General features: G+C 29.2%; 1 protein-coding gene across 3 annotated transcripts in view; it reads left to right on the forward strand.

The window, feature by feature from the left end:
- The window catches only part of LOC136985067 (protein kinase C, brain isozyme-like), a 49,214-nt gene that overhangs the window by 19,944 nt on the left and 9,230 nt on the right, over positions 1-20,040 (forward strand). For 2 of the 3 annotated variants that reach the window (XR_010882273.1, XM_067282267.1), the window contains exons 6-14: positions 1,401-1,557; positions 1,636-1,864; positions 4,082-4,222; positions 4,313-4,486; positions 4,644-4,735; positions 14,324-14,386; positions 18,094-18,232; positions 18,303-18,383; positions 18,492-18,599. Coding sequence is in view for 2 of the 3 variants with exons in the window: in XM_067282267.1 (XP_067138368.1) it covers positions 1,401-1,557; positions 1,636-1,864; positions 4,082-4,222; positions 4,313-4,486; positions 4,644-4,735; positions 14,324-14,386; positions 18,094-18,232; positions 18,303-18,383; positions 18,492-18,599 (1,184 nt within the window). In the remaining variant the exon portion in view is untranslated. Of the gene's footprint in view, positions 1-1,400; positions 1,558-1,635; positions 1,865-4,081; positions 4,223-4,312; positions 4,487-4,643; positions 4,736-14,323; positions 14,387-18,093; positions 18,233-18,302; positions 18,384-18,472; positions 18,600-20,040 lie in introns of those variants that run through there. The other variant, XM_067282268.1, reaches the window with a different exon arrangement.

Below are 20,040 nucleotides of genomic sequence, written 5' to 3' on the forward strand. Positions count from 1 at the left end.
ATTGTATTATTATTTTAAAAGTTTTTGCTTTCCTTATTATCTTAACATTTAAATGACAAATAGGAACTCTATATACTTAGTAGCATTATATATCCAAACAATAATTTGTAGTAGTATTTTGATATTGTAAAACAAAAAGTAAAGAATAAAAATAATGAAATGTGAAAATAATTACATTTTTTAAAGATCAGAGATTACAGAAATTTTAATAATTATCAGTATTAATGAAATGTGATTTTTTTTTTTTTTTTTTTCTAGAGTTTTAATGTTTTTATAAATTAAAAATATAGTAATGGATTTTATTAACAAAATGCATTTTGATGAAACAAATAAATAAAGTATGTTTATCTGTTGACTTTCTTATTTATTAAAAATCATATGTTCCTCTGATTTCAAAATTTGTAAATTCTAGCTCCAATAGTGTATTCTAAAGTTGTGATTAAAAAGCTCATAGCTAGATTTCAGATTTATACCAGTGGTCCACTGCCCGATGATTACTATAAAGATTCAAACATACAACAAACAAAATCCGATATCTTACGCAAATACACCAACCACTATCGTAAATAAATTTACAGCAGTGGTTGGTGTATTTACTACAGAGATTAGACATTTGATAGATTCTTCTGATGTTCTTTGCTCTTTGTCTGGCATGCTTACTTTTTAAAAAATTAGAGTAAATTCTAAAATCATATTATTACTGTATATCAGTGGAAGGAGCTGTTGTGCAAATTTAAATTAATTCTCTTCTTTAATGTAGTAATTTTAAAAATTAATAAGAGATTGTCTGTAAAGGCTTGTTATGTTAGAAAAATTAATTATTATGAATTAATTCTTTCCATTTATTAATTTGAAGATCAGTATCAATATAACAACAACCCAAATATGTCAGATTGTTGTTTACTATGTATATATATCATGCTGGAATTAAAGCATAAGTTATCTGAGAGCCATAGAGGACACTATATGGGCACTATGCCATCCTCAGTCTGTATCATAAGTGACCAGTATGGTTATATCTAAATTAATAATTCTGGAAGTGAATCAGATGGAGGTCTGGATAGTATAACTGGCAATGCATCTATAGGATAAACAGGAGTTGCAGGTTTGAGTTTCACTCTGGACCAAGTCTACTTCCAAAATGTTCCAAGTTTAAAATTAATTGCATTCTAATTTTGAATTTATGGAGAGATGGTAGCTTCGCTGCCTACCTATAGTCAAATTGATATGTTATCGAATTAGTTATTAACATTAATATAGTGGTAGATGATCTGGTAGGTCATTTGGTAAGATTAATACCAAAATAGAGTTTGACAATTCAGAATATATTTTTACTAAAATAATTTGTTTTTCATAGTACAGTAATAGTTTTACTATAAAGTTTATTTTTTACTTAATAGTACGGCAAGCAAAGAATCTTATTCCAATGGATCCAAATGGATTATCTGATCCTTATGTCAAATTGAAATTGATCCCTGGTAATGGAGATTCAGCAAAAAAGAAAACAAAGACTATCAAAGCTTGTCTTAATCCGCAATGGATGGAAACACTTATTTTGTAAGTAACATTTTGGCAGATAAATAAATGCAATTATATTAATTTGAGGAACGATTTTAATACTTTTCATTTCTTAAGAGATTTAAAGCCCGAAGATAAAGATCGAAGGCTTTTAATTGAAGTCTGGGATTGGGACAGAACCTCTAGAAATGATTTTATGGGTTCTCTCTCATTTGGAATTTCTGAAATTATGAAAAATCCTACTCAGGGGTGGTATAAATTATTAACTGCTGAAGAAGGAGAATTTTATAATGTGCCTGTTCCGTCTGATGGTAGTGATATTGCAGAATTTCAGAAGCAAATGAAAGTAAGAAAAATAAATTACTGGTATTTGATTCTTTAAACTTTAATTCTTGCTTTGTTTTAGATTTTACTCATTTATCTATTTAAATAATCTGTAGTGAGTATGGTACCGGTAAAGATCGGTCTCACAATTGGTGAGGGAAGGTAAGGGCCGTACAAGAAATAACACGTGAATACTAGGAAGGAAATACTAAATTTTATAAATATAAACAAAAAAAAACGTATAACATTCAAAATCACTAGTATACTAATTACATAAAAATAAACAAAAACTCACTTATTCTAACAGTATATATACAATATGTAACAATGATGCGTACATGCTGGACGGACTAAATACGTTGAATATCGTTCGATCAGAACAAGGACCTCGTGACAGATCGGCGTACTACACACACTTATCAGTTGTCCTCCTTATCGTAATTCTCACAGCAACCTTGATTACGCTCTGGGTAGGCTCGCCTTGTGGATGCACACAGATTTCCTCATGACCTCAGTCCAGCCACTATCCGTCCTTCCCCGCTTACCTCCCATGTCCGAGCTTCTCACTCCTATATCCGTCCGCTGGCGTGTTTTCACTCTTACCTTGGCAAAGTCCCAAGAAGCAAAAAGTTCTCCTGCACGTTAGACACACCTTTTTATAACACTTCGCCATCTGGGGCTTTTGGCCAGTCACGTGAGGTTGCCACAAACGGAGGTACGCGACAATGGAAAATTTTACAAAAATAACGCAACAATGTATTTTACACAAAAAAAAAAAAACGCGACAATGTATGGCTCCCAAGCAGGGCCGATCCCGATACGTGAGAAAAATAAAGAAAAAAAAAATGTACATATACAAAATAGTGACGGAGCACTACAAATCATAAGTAATTACTGTAATCTGTAAATCTTTAGTTGAATTATTAATCAAATTAATTATAATTTATATCATTTGAGAGTTTTTTCAAAAATTGATAATTAGGCAATCGTACATAATTATTGCTTAAACTTATCATCTATTAATTGCATATAAACCAAGTCTGATAGTAATAAACAAATAAACTGCTGAATTTTAATTGAGCTACAAGATATCTAATGAATTATAAATATATTACACAATTTGGACAAAAAAAGTAGGTGGCTAAGCCACTATCTACTTTTTAGTGCAAATTTTTTAATGAATTTATAATTAATTAGCCATATCACATTACAGCCTGACTTAAAATCTGGTGGTATTATTTGTTCATTATTATCCATAACTCAATGATTATTTAGATTGGCATAACTAATATATATTTTTGCTATTAATTAGCAAGATTTGGAAAGAATCATATTCATAGTTTCAAATTTATGTACCACGAATTTTCTTACATGTTGGAATCTGTTTCTAAATTCTGAAATTTTATTAAATTGTAATAGTTCAGAAATATATAACTGAAAGCTCTTAACTTGTAATTTTGAAAAAAAGCTGAGTTCATGGCCAAGAAAAGCTGAAAGCCAAAACTTTAATTGAAAATGTGATGGTTTTGGCCATTTGATTGCATTCTCTAGTGTAAGAGATACAGAAATTTAACAATTTATTTTATTTTATTGCAATCATGTTTAACTTTCAATCATTTTGCACCCATTACAAGGACATCGAGAGAAGAGCTGGGGATTTTTCCCTGGACTCGGAGAAAACTTACGGACTTGTGGTAATTCCTACCCTGTATAAAATTAATGTTTTTTTTTACTAACAGAAAATAAAATCATTAAAACTTCTTTTTGTTAATAAAGAAACACACTATGTATTTAATTTGTTTAAAAACTAGAAAGCTACAGGGCTTACTAAGATGCAAAAGGGACCTGTTCTACCCCAGGCCATATATAAGCTCTCGATGGCCCTGCTCACATAGTAGTGTAGAATAGCAATTTCCAAATATAGGGTCCCAACCACAGAGAGGATTACCAATTCTTGTATGATTGTGTAGAGATTTTTGCTTAAAAAAATTTTAAGCAGAGGAATATAATGTTCATGAAAAAGTCTCTAAAAATCTCTATCAATTGAGAGTGTTGTCTATATTTTTTATCAATCACAATCAACAAAAAGCTAGTGGATTTGTATGTATTTATTAACAGTGTCATTCTAATATATGAAAAAGAAATAATTACCAGTATTCAAAAACAACTGAAATTTATTAAATAATTATATATTTATTTACAAAAATGTAATAATAAATATTATTTTTTATATTTATAGTCCCGATTATCATATGAATCTAAAAAAATAGAAAGAGTTACAGCTATTACTGATATTCCTCATAATATGAGTAAGCAAGATATTATAAGAGCATCTGATTTTAATTTTATTATGGTTCTTGGCAAAGGGAGTTTTGGTAAGGTAAATATTTTAAAATTATAAAAATGTATTTAATATTTATTTTGTTTTAAATAATAATTATAAAAATTATTATTACATATATTTATTTAGGTAATGTTAGCAGAAAGGAAAGGAACGGATGATTTGTATGCAATTAAAATTCTAAAAAAAGATGTTATCATTCAAGACGATGATGTGGAATGTGCCATGGTAGAAAAGAGAGTTCTAGCCTTGGCCAACAAGCCTCCATTTTTAGTTCAGCTTCATTCCTGCTTTCAAACAATGGTAATTTCTAAATTTATAAATAAAATTAATTATTAATTAATTTTAGAACAGATCAAATTTCCATTCTGTTTAAGATGACGATATTAAAATGTTAAAAGCAAAAGACATAATATTATATTTTGATCATTCATACTGGTACTAATTTAAAATTTTACAGGATCGTCTTTATTTTGTAATGGAATATGTTAATGGAGGAGATCTGATGTTTCAAATTCAACAAACGGGAAAATTTAAAGAACCTGTTGCTGTGTACGTATTATTTTGCCGACCGTTTAAAAATCTTTTTTCTTTTAGATTTGATTTGCTAATTGTTCAGAGTTTTTAAAAAAAATGATTATATAAAATCAATAAATGATTGTATTAATTAAATTAACTGATTTTCTGTAACATAATTTGTTTTGAATTTACTAGGTTCTAGTAATAGTTGATAATATTTCATCAAAAATCAACTTATAAATATATCTGCTGATTCATAAGAGGAAAAAGTCTAGACTTATATCAAATTGACAAATTTTAAATTAAAATAAAGATAAAGTTAGTTCATTTGTTGTACATTTTTTGATTTAGCAGTTTTAGAAATATTGATATTTCAATAAAATGCCATTGACAGTATTTTAAATTAATTTTAATAGCAATTCTAAAGTAAGTATGATGTTTTTTCTAACCAAAAATAAAAAAGCATTCTAAATGAATGTACTATTAAATGCTTTTTTTGAGACAGGTTCTTGTGTTTGAAAATGTTAAAATGTACTTGTTTTTAGTTTGAGAGCATCTACTTTATTGGAATTATCCGTACCATCACACTTTTTTCACACTTCCAGCAATAAGTGTTTTTGGGGATACTATAGATTGCACCCTATGGAATTTCAGGACTTTGAGTATATATTTGAACTCAGGGGACCGAGATGAGTTCCAACGATACCCTACTTTTCAACCGGAGGTGAAAAATAAGAAAGTTATCATACTTTTTTCTGCTGATTGCGCAATGATTGGGAGATGCGTTGCTCTATCCGCTAAGCCTATCACGTGTTTAACAGGCAGCTTGGCAAGTCGGCCATATATACCTTCAACAGAGACAGATATTGATCCACGAGCACACCGATCGTCTGCAGTTGGAGGTAAGTCCTTTTCGCACACCCTCGCGTTCCTCAACCTTGGGGCCTATGGCTCCTCAGCCGCCGACACGCTTGCTATCGCTCGCAGTCGGCTAGTACTATGCGCCGCTATCATGGCTTGACCAACAAACCTAACCTATCTCTCCAGGAGATGACTGTAGTTCGACATCGTGGTTTGCTGACTTTACCGCAAGATGGCGGTACTAGCAACTACGGTGTCATCTGATTGACGGCATTAAAAAAGTATGATAACTAAAAAAGTATGATGACTTTCTTATTTTTTGTCTCCGGTCCAAAAGTAGGGTACCGTTGAACTCGTCTCGGTCCTGAGTTCAAATATATACTCAAAGTCCCAGAATTCCATAGGGTGCAATACTATAGATTGCACCTGTGTTTTTTATTATCCTGAACGTTTTCAGTCTCTTTCATAGGTCTGCTTCAGGTTACAATTTGTTTTTGTTGTGATTTGAATGTTTGAGTTCATTTTTTTAAAGTTTAAAATGTTAATAAAGTACAACAAAAAGAACTGTAATCTGAAGCAGGTTTTTAAAAGAAAATAAAAATGTTCAGATTAATAAAAAATACTTATTGCTGAAAATGTGAGAAAGGTGTGGCGGTATTAATTATTATGTTCCAGTTGCCATAAAGTGACATTTTGGAATTATCAGTCTTGATCATATTCTGATTGAAAGACAGATAATAAAAAAAATTGTTTTATTACTTGTATGTTTTTAATTATTAAAGATATTTTCCTTGATGTTTTATTAGTTTATTTTTGTAAACATTATCTTTGAATTTATTGAAATTGATGTAAATTTCTTACTTTTGAATAGAATGAAATGTTTTGTTGTATATATATTAGCTATACTTCAATTAGACAAATGATGGCTGTTTCAAGCTATTGTGTTAATTAAATCCAAATTGAGGAGAAATTGAATAAATATTAATTAATTCAACTTTTTTTAATGCAAAATACAATATGTCTCTTAGAAATTACAATTGATATTTTAATTAAAATACTACTATAACAATCTAGTAGCTAATATTGAAGTTATTCAGTACCAACTTTTAGATAAGAATGGATCATTTATTGATGAAAGTTGATCATTATGCTATTAGGATTTTGTATTGAATCAGTTATTGTGTATTTTAATTATAAACACATACAAACGAAGAACTGATTTAAATTGTAGAATTGTTTTTGGTAGAAAAAGTATTCTTTGCATTTAACCTTATTTAACTTTGTTCTTCAAACTGAAATTTACTCTTAAGATGACATTTATGAAAATATTTCCATTTGATTTTATGTTCAAATTTTTTATTCATAAATGATTTTGGAAGATCCAGCTTATTTTGTATTAAGGAAAGCCTGAGGAAGAACCCAGAAGGAGTTTTGAAAATGTTTGTTATTCAAGAGTTAATTGTAATTCGCACCAGTTATTGGTTGTAGCAAGTCTTATTTTATATTCGTTCCGATGTGGTTTGCAGATGTATATTTCCATCATTCATTTAAGTAACAATACATAACAACATTGTTACTAGTGTGCTAACACAGTAACACAGCATTGTTTGTATTGTTGGACAAAATCTAAAAAAGATGCTATTACAGTTGCTAGTTGCTACTGTGCTAAACACATTAGCAACTAGCAACTGTAATAGCATTTTTTATAACAATAGCAAATGTGTGTACTGTGCATTCATGAAATTTGATCATTCATTCAATCACAAGATTGGAATTTAATTGTTCTATTACTGACTTTGAGATACATATTTCATAGCATTTTCAATTTAAAAAATCAGTCCTAAAACTTTTAAAACATATCTTATAATTTGATATATACATGTAAGGGTTAATGTTATCTATGGTTTCAAAATGGCGGCTCATCTCTGATTCCAGCAAACAGAAGAAAGGAAACAGTGAGGACGCACGTTCTAACCTAACCTAAGCTATTCTAATAAATTACCATAATTATTAGCAACAAAATTATTAGAATAGGTTAGGTTAGGTTAGAACGTGCGTCCTCACTGTTTCCTTTCTTCTGTTTGCTGGAATCAGAGACAAGCCGCCATTTTGGAACCATAGGTAACATTAACTCATGTAAGATATATCACATGATAAATATTTCAGATTAGTTTTCATTAAAACAAATTAATCATTTAAATTTTCCTTATTAGTGTTTACACAGACAAGATCTCAAAGAAAATGCTATTAATATGAATATAAATTCATGTAGATGACTGTCATGCAGGATTAATCAAAAATAAGAAAAGATAAATGTAACAAAATGTATTTTTTTGAGTTCACAAAAATAGTTTTGAAATATTAAAAATCGTTTATTTTTTTGTATAACTTAATTAATCTTTAATTTACATCTTTTGAAAAATGTCAAGTCATTAAATTCCTTAAATATATTTAAAGTTAAATTAAACAATACAAATTTAAATGATAATAAATTTCTTTTTCCTGAGATTTAAAAAAAAATTTTTTACAATAGTTGTTAGAAAATTTAAAAGCAGAAAGTTTTTTCATATGTATAAAGATTTTTAATATTTATAGTCATAAATTAGTGTTCACTAATATTAAAAAATAGTAAACTTTTCAAGACAATTTTTATTAATAGCTTTTATAAAGACGGGTAGTACAATGACAATGTAAAGTTTTAAGACCTTATTATGAATAAGTTTTGAAAGCATCATTGTTTATGTATTATTTTTTCTTCTCCTAAAGAATGTTGATTCATTTTAACTTACTTTTTAAAAATTATATTGCAGTTTTTCATGTTTGCCTATCATTATTAACATTTTCTTATTAATTTTCATTAATAATTTTAATGGAAATTCTAGAAAATGTTCATAATATTTATTGTTTAATGTCATTGGCGTAGCCAGGATTTTGTTCTGGGAGGGGCCTAGTAGAGGCTGTAATTTTCTGGGAGGGGCACCAGGTTAACTGGGGAGGCCGTGCCCACCCATGACCCTTCCCGGCTATGACCATGTTTAATGCAGTGATAAATGTTTGAATCAAGAGTTAATAATATAAAGTTAGAAAAAAAGAGGAAAAATAAAAATTTCTTTTGAATTTGATCAACTGTTTAAAAAATTTTCATTCATTTTATTCAATTTTAGGTCGATAGATTACATTATAATTATCCGAGATGGTATCGTGATAATTTCCCATTAATTTATAATTTGATGTATTTAATTAAATTCTTAAATTAACAAGAATTTAGTTATATTTATAAATATAATTATATATAGTGGAGTTTATAATAATTGAATTTATAATTCAAATATTATAAATTCTACATTTGAATCAAATATGTGAATTCAAATGTATACAAAAATAGAAAAAAAATGATGAAATTTTAATTATTTAGAAAAATATTAGCATTTGTTTTGAATATTTTTAAATATCAGTATGAAGTCTATTCTCAATTGTTATAAAATAAACAAATAAATCTTAATTTTTAAAAATTAAGTGATGTTAAGAAAAACTTAGTTGAGGAAATTGGGTAATGAAGATTAATTGTCGTATTGTATTTATTAATTTCAATTTGATATTCAAAGTTTTTATAAAGTTTTCCTAATTCTATTTATAACTTATATTTTTCTGAAAATTATTTAAATATTTATACATGTATTCTATACTTCATGAATTAGTTAGAACTGTATGTATATATATATATTTTTTTTTTAAAGTTGTTCTTTGCATATTTTATGAAAGTTTTTCTGTACTGTGATCAATTTTGCATTGCGTTCAAGACAATTTAAAATAAAATTTTTATCACTTTCTTTAAATTTAAAGTTATCACTATTCTAATCAAGATTGGCTTCTGAAGGCAGCATGAACATTGCTAGCACTTTTGTATTAAAAATCTAAAGCAAATCTAAAGCAAAAAATATAAAACAAACCTAATTTAAAGATTTGATTTGCTTTATATTGGGCTAGTTAGATTTAAAAATAAGTGCATCATAAATGGTTCATTTCTACATCAGACTTTAATTAAACACCAGAAAATTTGTATTTACTTATAAATTTTAGGTTAATGTTACCCTTGGTGCCAAGATGGCAGCTCATCTCTGATTCCAGCAAGGAAACAGTGGGATGTATGTTCTAACTTAACCTATTCTAATAAATTACCATAATTATTAGCAACAAAATTATTAGAATAGGTTAGGTTAGGTTAGGTTAGAACATGCATCCCACTGTTTCCTTGCTGAAATCAGAGACGGACAGCTATCTTGGCACCAAGGGTAACCAAATTTTATATCATTAAATGCTCAGAACTAAATATATTTAGTAACATCAAAAACATAAAAGAAAATTAAATTTGTGAGTAATATAAATTTGATACCTTTTCAAGTTTGTCAAGAAATCAAGCCAATTATTGTGCTTTCTCTCTAATATTGATAGAAAGAATGAATTTCTTGAACTATGTAAAGAGCCTGTAGCTATGCAAATTAATTTAACCTCATTGATGAGCTTTATTAACAAATTATAAGTAATTTGTTAATAATACTTCATACTTAATGCTTGTTAATAATAAGTATAAAACTTCATACCAATGAAAATCATAAATTGTTGAAATACTTTTGGATCTTTTCAAAAAATTAATATTTACAACAATTTAATCATGCATTTATAAGCAATACTTGCTGCATCTTATGTATGCTGTGTGCAAGAAGTTTTGATACACCCCAGGCTTGCTAATCAATGTATAAAAAGTGTAAAGTTTAGACCTATTTTCTCTAAGCATCCTCATGTGGCTGCACAGTTTGATTATACTTAGAGCCACCATTGGTTATAAGGATTATATGCTAAATAAATTTATAATGAAATCAAGTAATTTAAATAAGAAATGATAGCTACCATCATTCAACAGAAGAAACTTATATTTCTTTATTATTATGTATCGATTTTTAATTGAAACACCTGTCAGAATTTGATGTGGAACATTTATTCACCATAGCATAATTATCAATACATTCACATGTTGAACAAGAGTTACCAATTGTTATTTTTAAATTGCTCACAAAGTTTAATTACACTATTTCAAATTACATATTAATAATACATTTCAAATTACCTAATCATTAAGCTTATTATCATCTATTGACAATATTATGTGTAGTGTGAAGTTGAACAAGAATGCCAATAATCCAATATAATTTTAATAATTAAAATTTAATATAAAATATAAGTAATGAATTAGATATAAACCACAATAACCTATAGACAATAAATTTCATAAGTATTTTTACAACAAAATATAATCTTAATAAGTTATTATATTTATAAAAATCACTGGCATAGTTAGAGAACTAGGGGGACCAGATGGCCTGGTTCCTGGTTGTGCCAATGGTTCTTGTAAATGTGGACCGTTTGCTCAGTGGCCTTTACTGATTTTAATATATGTTACATTTTTATTTGAGAAAAATAAATTAATAAACAAGTGTTGTCTATTGTATTTAATTTAAAAACAAGTTCTTATTCTAAGTCGATCCATAAGCTGCTGTTATATGGCTCATATTAGCAGACAATTGGCTTATAGCAAATGCAGTCTATAACTTGAAATTTTAAAATGACTGACCCTGATTTGGATGTGAGCCACTGAAACAGCCCAGGCAAACTTACATTTGGTCCTCCATAACGTCCATTTTGTAGCTTGTAATTGCAAAATGACTAATTACAACTTAGGCTACAGGCCCCATGATTTATTTTTATGGACTTCTTTCACCCTGTGGGCACTAAGAGGGTCTTTTTTCAAGCCCATCTTAGCCAGGTGGTGATTGTCAGAACCCAACATATCTGGGACAGACCACTCCCTGAAAAATTCCTAGATTGTTTTGACCACCTGGATCTGATCATGGGTTTTCAAAATGCTAAGCTGTTGCCTTAACTGTCTCAGCCATCTAGCTGGTGGTGTATGTATGTATACACTGTACAGTCTATAATTATATATTCTTATACCAAAATATTTTGCCAATCCTCCAACACCTCCCGAAGGATTCAGTAGACCAACCCCTGACTCCATAGAATTTTAGGCCAATTCTGACTCCTGCTTCTAAATAATAATTTAAAATATACTGATTATACTTCAAGTTGATGTCTTTTGACAATAAAATTTTAGAATTAGCTATCATAGAATATAAATATAAATTTCTGAAAAGAAAATTAGCAGTAATTTGTGATATGTGAAGAAAGATCGTTAAGTAGAGGAATTGTCATAAAATAAGATCTTGAATTATAGGAGATAGAGGATCTATAATGAAAGAAAGAGAGTTAACACTCTTATTAGTGATCTAATATAATGTACATAATAAAAATATGGGAATCAGAATCTCTCTATTTTTACCAACTGCAATTTGTTTCCAATTTTGACTCCAACTCCACAGCCCTCCCGTCATAATGAAGAAAGATAATAGAAATGCTAAATGTAGGAAAAATAATTTAAATGTGAAGTTGAATACAGATTTCATTAATTTATATTTGTTATAATCAATTATATAAGTATTAAAAAAAAATTTATTAATATATGTAGTGATTTATATTAAATTTTAACTTGGATCTCCCCCTTTATGCCAGATCTGATTATACTACATTGTACATTACTTGGAATTTGGAAGATAGGTTGTTAGTTAAACAGTGCTGTTTTAGTTTTCATTTTGTTTTAAAACTGATTAAACATGATAATTTAGTGCTAAATTCTAATGCTAAAATAAATAAATATTAGCAAATATCAATAATACAAATGAGTATTTATTCTGATCTTAAATTCGAAAGATGAATGATTACTTTATATAAATATATGTTTTACTGTATTACATTTACATTATGTATTTATTCAAAGTATGTAAGTAATTGATAGTAATAAATGTTTTCAATTACATTATTACTTTGGATATTGAATAATTTTAATACAAAAAATACATTATTTTTCTTATCAAATGCCACATTTTCTATCAAAATTATTTTATGTAAGCCTTTAAAAAAATAATTTAATTGAATTGAGATACCGAATCTTTCATAAGCCCTTTACATTGAGTGAAAATAATAGAAAAATTATCAAAAATATATAAAACCAAGCAAATTGCATGTTATATTTCAATCAATTGGATGATTAACCAAACAGATTCAAATATAAAAGCCAAATAATTTAAGTTTCTTATAATAAGAACATTTTTCAATTTTGATTTAGTGTTAATTATCCTAATGTGGAGATGGTTATAATCATATTGTTTGTTAAAAAAATTGTTTATTAATATTCAAATTCATTCATACTCTTTAACATAATATGATTAGTGAAGCTTAGCAAATAATTTAAGTATTAAATAAGAATAAATTTTGTATTAATTGCAAAAATACCTTAATATAATTTTTTTTTATTTTTGAAATTATTAAATTTTATCTAAAAATTAAAAGAAAATAATTCAGAAATAAATTAATATAAAAAGACATAATTACGGAAGAAAATATTTTGATTTCTGATGACGACGGGGAGGTAAAAAAGATCAAAAAAGAGCAAATTTTTGCTAATGTAATACTTGACGGCCCCTAATCAGTTTGATAGAAATGAATTTAAAAATAGTGAGGTTGAGGCCGAAGTTTTAAAAACGAAAACGTGTACGTCGGACGTTCAGCGCCGCTTTCCCGTAAGCCTAGAAGTTTGACAATGGTCTTTGGATAGTCGGTGGAATCATGCTTGACATTCCAAATGCCATTGTCAAATGACTATGGAATTTGGAAAGCGGCTTACAGGAAAGCGTTGCCGAACGTTCGACATACACATTTTTGCATTATAAACTTCGGCTTCGACCTCGCTAATATGTTAAAACAAAATACTCTAAAAGAAAACTTTTGCATGCATCTATATTAATGTTTTAATTCTTCTAAAAAATATTTCAATATAATTTAAGCTTTAATCACTACCTTTTTTATTAAAATATAAACAGAAAGTAAATTAAAATTTATCCAATATTAAATTTTGAAAAAATAGATATTTATATATCATCCTGTTTTTGTTGAATAGAGATTTTATTTCAATTCTACTAAAACTATTAATAATGCTTTTATATATATGTGTGTGTTGTGTGTGTGTGTGTGTGTGTGTGTGTGTGTATCTATAACAAATTAACTATTTTTAGTGCATTTATATTGTGTATTCTTGAAAATTTCTTTAATAAGTTATTTAAATGTTATAGACATCTGTATTCATCTTTCATATAACGAACCTACTAAAATATATTTTGACAAACTATAATGAATGTAAAATACCTGATCCTAATTATATACCTGGCTAAATGCCTTCAGACTTGAGGCATATCAAATAATCAACAGTATTTAACGGAGGCTGTTCAATAATTTGGTTTTGTATGAGAATATAAATAGTCGTTACAAATATATAAATTTAATATTGTAATTTACTGCATTATTATTAAATAATAAAATAAATCAGAACTTTTTTAAAACATTTTATTTTAAATTCTTCTAATTAATTTTAATTACATTGCATATTTTTATCATGTTTTAAGACATTTATGATTCAAGGCCAAAAACATTGAATGCGAATAATTACCGTATATAATTTTTAATGAGGTTATTACAATTTAAAAATATTTTAGTAGGTTTTTGTTTCAGAAAAATTCTAATTAGTAAATGATTTAAGCGATGATTATGTGTTTTTCTGTGCAATTATATTTATTTCATTAACTTTTGTTTTAGATTTTATGCAGCCGAAATTGCCATAGGATTATTTTTTCTTCACAGTCGAGGTATTATATACAGGTAATAAGATGCTTCACTTTTTTGTAAACGAGTAAAAGATTTGTATTTCTTTATTTCTTAAGAATACTTTCATTTAAAATAGTTGAAGAGTGTCCAAATGGCAAAAGTATTTATGGAAGTAAATGTACATTTGCTATTATTAAATTTGAACAAATTAATAATAAAAATATTTGTGCAAAATTCATTTTAAAATATAAAAATAAACATAGAAGTTTACTGTACAGGATTTTTTTATTTTTATTATAACTATATAATTCTTGTTTAGAATATTAATTAAAAGAAAATTTTTATTTTTATTAAAATTGTTCTATTTTAGTATGTATTACATCATCAGAATTCTAAGTATATCTAAATTCTTTATATATATATATATATATATATATATACTGTGTAGTGTTTTCAAGCATCCATATTTTTTATGTAGGGTTTAAAATCTAATTACTTTGTCAATTAAATTCTGATAGTAATTATTTGCATATACTTTATATAATTAGTTGTAAAAATAATGTAAAATCAGTCTTATTAATTAAATTATACTTTGTTGATATAGTTAAATTTTGGTACAGTGGTAAGTTAAATTAACACTATTTTCCAACTTGCTTATGAAAATGTGCTGTTACCAACAGAAAGTTGATATTAAATAAAACAGCTGACACTCGTAATAAACTTACATTCCTCTATGCTCTTATTTTTGGCTATGCTGATTATTGTATAACACAGTAGTATTTTTGCTTTCTAAAGCACTCTCGCCACTTTGGTTAATTGGAATTATGAGTGTAGAAATTCAGCTTACAATGATTAGATGGCTGAGGAAGCTAAAATATCCATATACTTTCATAACAGATCTGGGTTTCAGATCCTCCAGAAATTTTCTGTGGTGATCTGATCTGGACATGTTGAGTTCTATTTAGTGATTGCAAATTTACCAGGTATTACATTACCAGTAATTCAGTAATTATATTCGGAATTACCGGTTTATTGGTAATTTACCAGTAAATTCATATTAACAAATGATTTAAAATTAAACTGAATTACTGACAGAATTATTGAACGACCATTTATTTTCAAGTTTTCTATCAGTTTAGACAAACAACATTCTTGTAATAGCAATTATTGACATAACAGACATTGAAATAGTGCTGATTATTAATTATATTTTTCTTTATTTTGAACATAGGTTCTTAGAAAACATAATACATTTAGGCTCTCATTGTCTGATCTAGATCTAATTTTCTTACAAATGGCAGCTTCATTAGAAAAAGCTCTCATGGAATCAATACTAGTTGGATGTACTGTCATTAGAGCATTGAAAACCTTCTTAAGATCTGTTCCTTGTGGTTTTTGATCTAAGAAATAATTCATTTCTTTCTTAACTATATCTTTCACACTTTTAAATTTACTTATATTACTTTTTTTAAAACTCTTTTTGCCCTATGGGCACTAAGAGGGCCTCTTTTAGCAAGCCCATTATGGGTTCGGCCAGGCCCACAATGGGGTGGCTGGATGGTGAGGGATGGGGCCTGACATATCCAGACAGACCACTCCCAAAAAATCCCCAGGAATTTTTCGACCCATTCTGATTTTAACCCCCAGATCTCCCAGAGCAGTAGACTGCCACCTTGACCACTCAGCCATCTGGCCATCTTGTAAGAGGTGCAGTGCGAAAGGAAGACAATGCATGATCCAATTAAACAAATTTAATTTCACACTTAAAAATATATATACAGTTTCTTTAAGGATTCCTGCTGTTGTACAATTTTGGCTACCTTCTGATGGTTTCAACGTTACAGGTGATCCAGGTAGTTGGTCTTATCCCAACTAATAATTGACAATGGTTTGTATCTAATAGGCTCTCATGCAATTTCTAATCTAACTTAATCTAATAGGAGGTGGATAGAAGAAGGGGAAGTAAGAAGAAGAATAGGATAGGTGTACTCAATTTATTGGCAAGTAGTCCAAGTACTTCGTCGTCTTGACTTCTGAGTCTTGAATGTTTTATTCTCTTGCAGATCAGCTGTCTGAGGGTTCTCCTCCAGATCTATTAATATACTTTCTTCTTGATCTGTTCTTTATAGTCTCCTTTTTCAAAGCACTCGTCGGATTCCACTTACAAGCCTTGCCGCCACATGTCCGTTACCTCTTGTGTCTGGCCCAAGAATGTGTACTGGAATTTTTATTTTCCCCTCCAGCCTTGTTGCAGACTATTGTTTTCACTTTACCTCCTGGTGGGCTAGGGGTTAGTCCGAGTTCTCGGAAGTTTGAAACAAAGGAAGGATAAATTTAGAGAAATAGAATATAAATTAAATTAGAAACTACACAAAATTGAATGGCGTACAGCCACAATCTTACTGATATTATTGTTAGCTGTGTCTATGCTCATTTTATGTTTAATGAATAAGTCCAATTTCTCTTTCATTATTAAATTTGACTTTTCTATTGTGCACTTTGTTCTCATGTCGACGTGAGAAGTTGATGGTGTGGTAAGCAATGAACACTTCTCGCCAGAATCTGAGTCTGAACTAATTTCAGTGACATCCACAAGTCATGATTTGTTTTCATTTTCTGATAAGTGCTTGATTATTTCTACAATCCTATTCAAAATTGTATTTTTGTTAACATTATTGGCTATTTCGTGTGGCTTATATTTGTTCAATTTTCCTGGGTTATTATATTCCAGAAACAAGACCTGTTTTTGAAGGGAATCAAGTTATAAACAGACCAGAAAATTTCTTTTAGAACCTTAAATTACAAATGGAATGACCCATCACCACCTGCACTGTTTTCTCGCTATAGTATGAAGTGAGAGAAAAGGGAAACCTGCTTCTCATAGGAAATACCCATAGGAATTTTAGGAAAATAAATATCAGGTTAATTAAGAGGTTTTTTTTAACCAAAATAGTGGTAAAAAAATTAATTACCAGTAAATTTACCAGGGTATAATTTTCCTAATATACTGGTAAAACGGTTACTGGTAATGCAATCACTAGTTCCATCACACTTTTATTTGAATTTGAATGTTTTTATGAACATGTACACCATAATACCGACAATTTGACTAGAATGATAGAAAAGTGGATAAATACCAGTGGTGTAGTGAGGGGGTGCAAGGGGATATCATGCCCTGGGTGCCACTTGCAGAGGGGTGCCCAAATGGTCTCCAGGACAAACTATATGTGTTTCTGGAAGGGGGAGGGGGTGCCAATAAAGTGTCGTGCCTCGGGTGCCAGTTATGTTCGCTATGCCACTGACAAATACATGCCACTACTTTTGTTAAGTTTCATAAAATAATGGTTTCTAGTAAGTATTCTAATAAAACTTTTCTTAGAAAAGGTTCAATTTATTAATTCCTTAATTTTCAAATTTTACTTGTTTACACTGAAGTTATAATTTTTTTAGGAGATAAAATATTTTGAACACTTGCAACATATACTGTATAAAAGCAAAAACTGAATCCCAGATGAATGAATCATAATTCCAAATTGGCAGATTTGTGCTCAGTGTTTTCTTCAAGAATTTTCTAAATTATTTAATTACATTCAATACTAATTTCTAATCATTTATCAAAACAAAAAATTATGATCTATCTTTTAGGCTAAATTACATTATTTTAATTAACTAAAATTAGTATAAATGTAGCTCAAAAATCCAACAATTTAGGTTTACACTTGTAATATAGTAAAGGAAAAAATACATAAAATATTTTTTAGGGATTTAAAATTAGATAATGTTCTTTTGGATCAAGAAGGGCATATAAAGATTGCTGATTTTGGTATGTGTAAAGAAGGAATATCAAGTGATCAAACAACAAAAACCTTCTGTGGCACTCCTGATTACATAGCTCCCGAGGTATGTGAAATTCAAAAATAACAAAAATTTTAATATCAAACAGTAATTTAATCAACAAATATCTATGAAGATAATTCTCTATCAACCATATGGAAAATCTGTTGATTGGTGGGCTTATGGTGTCCTTTTATATGAGATGCTTGTTGGACAGGTAAATATTTTCATTTATGTTCAATTTAAAGTAATGTAAATATCTAATTATATTTTTTGTTGAAAATTTCTTTTAAATTTTGAAAATAGAGATTGTAATAAATTTCAGCCACCATTTGATGGAGAAGATGAAGAAGAACTGTTTTCAGCCATAACTGATCACAATGTCTCATATCCAAAGTCTCTTTCCAAAGAAGCTAAAGAGGCTTGTAAAGGAGTAAGTTGATTGATGTTTGTTTTTGACTTTTATTTACAATAGTACTGTACAAAATATAATAAAAATATGATATAATAATGATATATAATGATGATTGTGAAAGTGATATGCTTTGTTCTCTTGAACTTTCTGTTTTACATATAAGACACAAAAAAAAACACAACTTATCATATGCAGATTCTTGATCACTCTCTCTCAAAAAAAATTTCCCATACTCTCTCCCCCTCATTCTGGCACTTCCATGGAAGTACTGGCCAAGTAGTCAGAGATGTTATCTACATGTGTAGTAAACAAACATGGAACCGGTAGAAGTTTATAAAATCTACACCTTTTTTTCCTCTTAATTATATTTATCATAGTGAAATAAACCATGCATAAAAAAACACTCTAAATTATACTTTCCATATTTTTACTTCATTACCTGCTGAATTAATCACTACCATGCAATCTAACTACTGTTCATCCTTCAGCATTCTCTTACATAGCTCACCTTTAAGTTTGATTTATACAGAAAATGCTACATTTCACCAGCCTGGAAAGTATTGCTAAGTAAAACTTTGTAGTGTCTGGGATCAACCGAGTAGTTCCCGATATTGTGTTGGGGCAAGAGTGTTAAGGACCTTACAATTAAACACACTTCGGAGACGTTGTCAATACGAAAAGAATTATCCTTTATAATGACAAGAATCATCAATATACAATAGCCGCACAAGGTACAATTATATCAAATCAGCCTTACAACATAAGAGCGTAACGATAAGGCTTTACAAGGATATCTGACGATGACTTAACCTAACTATAACTATGAATATCTATATATATACAGTGGTGCCTCGTATAACGGACACTGCGAACAATGGACTTTCTGTTTAGACTTTACATGACTCGAGCAATGGACTGGCTGTGAACAACAGACTTTCCATTCGGCAGATACGTGAGGCGAACAATGGACTTTCTGCGAACAAGTGCGAATGATGTTTTCACTCTTTTGCCGTTGCCAATGACAATCTGCTTTTTTTAGATATATTTTCCCCTTCTTGGCTTCCCAGAATAGCTTCTTGATGTAGGTATTTTGGGAGCCTTTGAAAACAGTTGCTCTTTGGCTGCAGAAGAGTAAGCTGTTTTTTTTTCCTTCTTTGTCCAACCTGCCTCTCCATTGGAAGTCTAATCAAAAAGCCTAGGTGACCCAGGTTGTCCTCAAGGAATGAATCCTGGAAACCTTTGCTCCTGCTGTAAAGAAATACCTGCTGGACAAAAAGCTACCACTCAAAGCCCTACTGATACTGGACAATGCCCCTGGTCACCCAAAAGACCTGGAGGAGATCCTGGAAGAAAGCTATTCTTTCATCAAGGTGCAGTATCTGCCAGTAAACACCACTGCCATCCTTCAGCCAATGGATCAGCAATCATTGTCAACTTCAAAAAACTGTACACCAGAGCT

The sequence above is a fragment of the Centruroides vittatus genome, unplaced genomic scaffold (assembly GCF_030686945.1).
Source record: "Centruroides vittatus isolate TY-2023 unplaced genomic scaffold, ASM3068694v2 contig_950, whole genome shotgun sequence".
Classification (NCBI taxonomy): Eukaryota; Metazoa; Arthropoda; class Arachnida; order Scorpiones; family Buthidae; genus Centruroides; species Centruroides vittatus.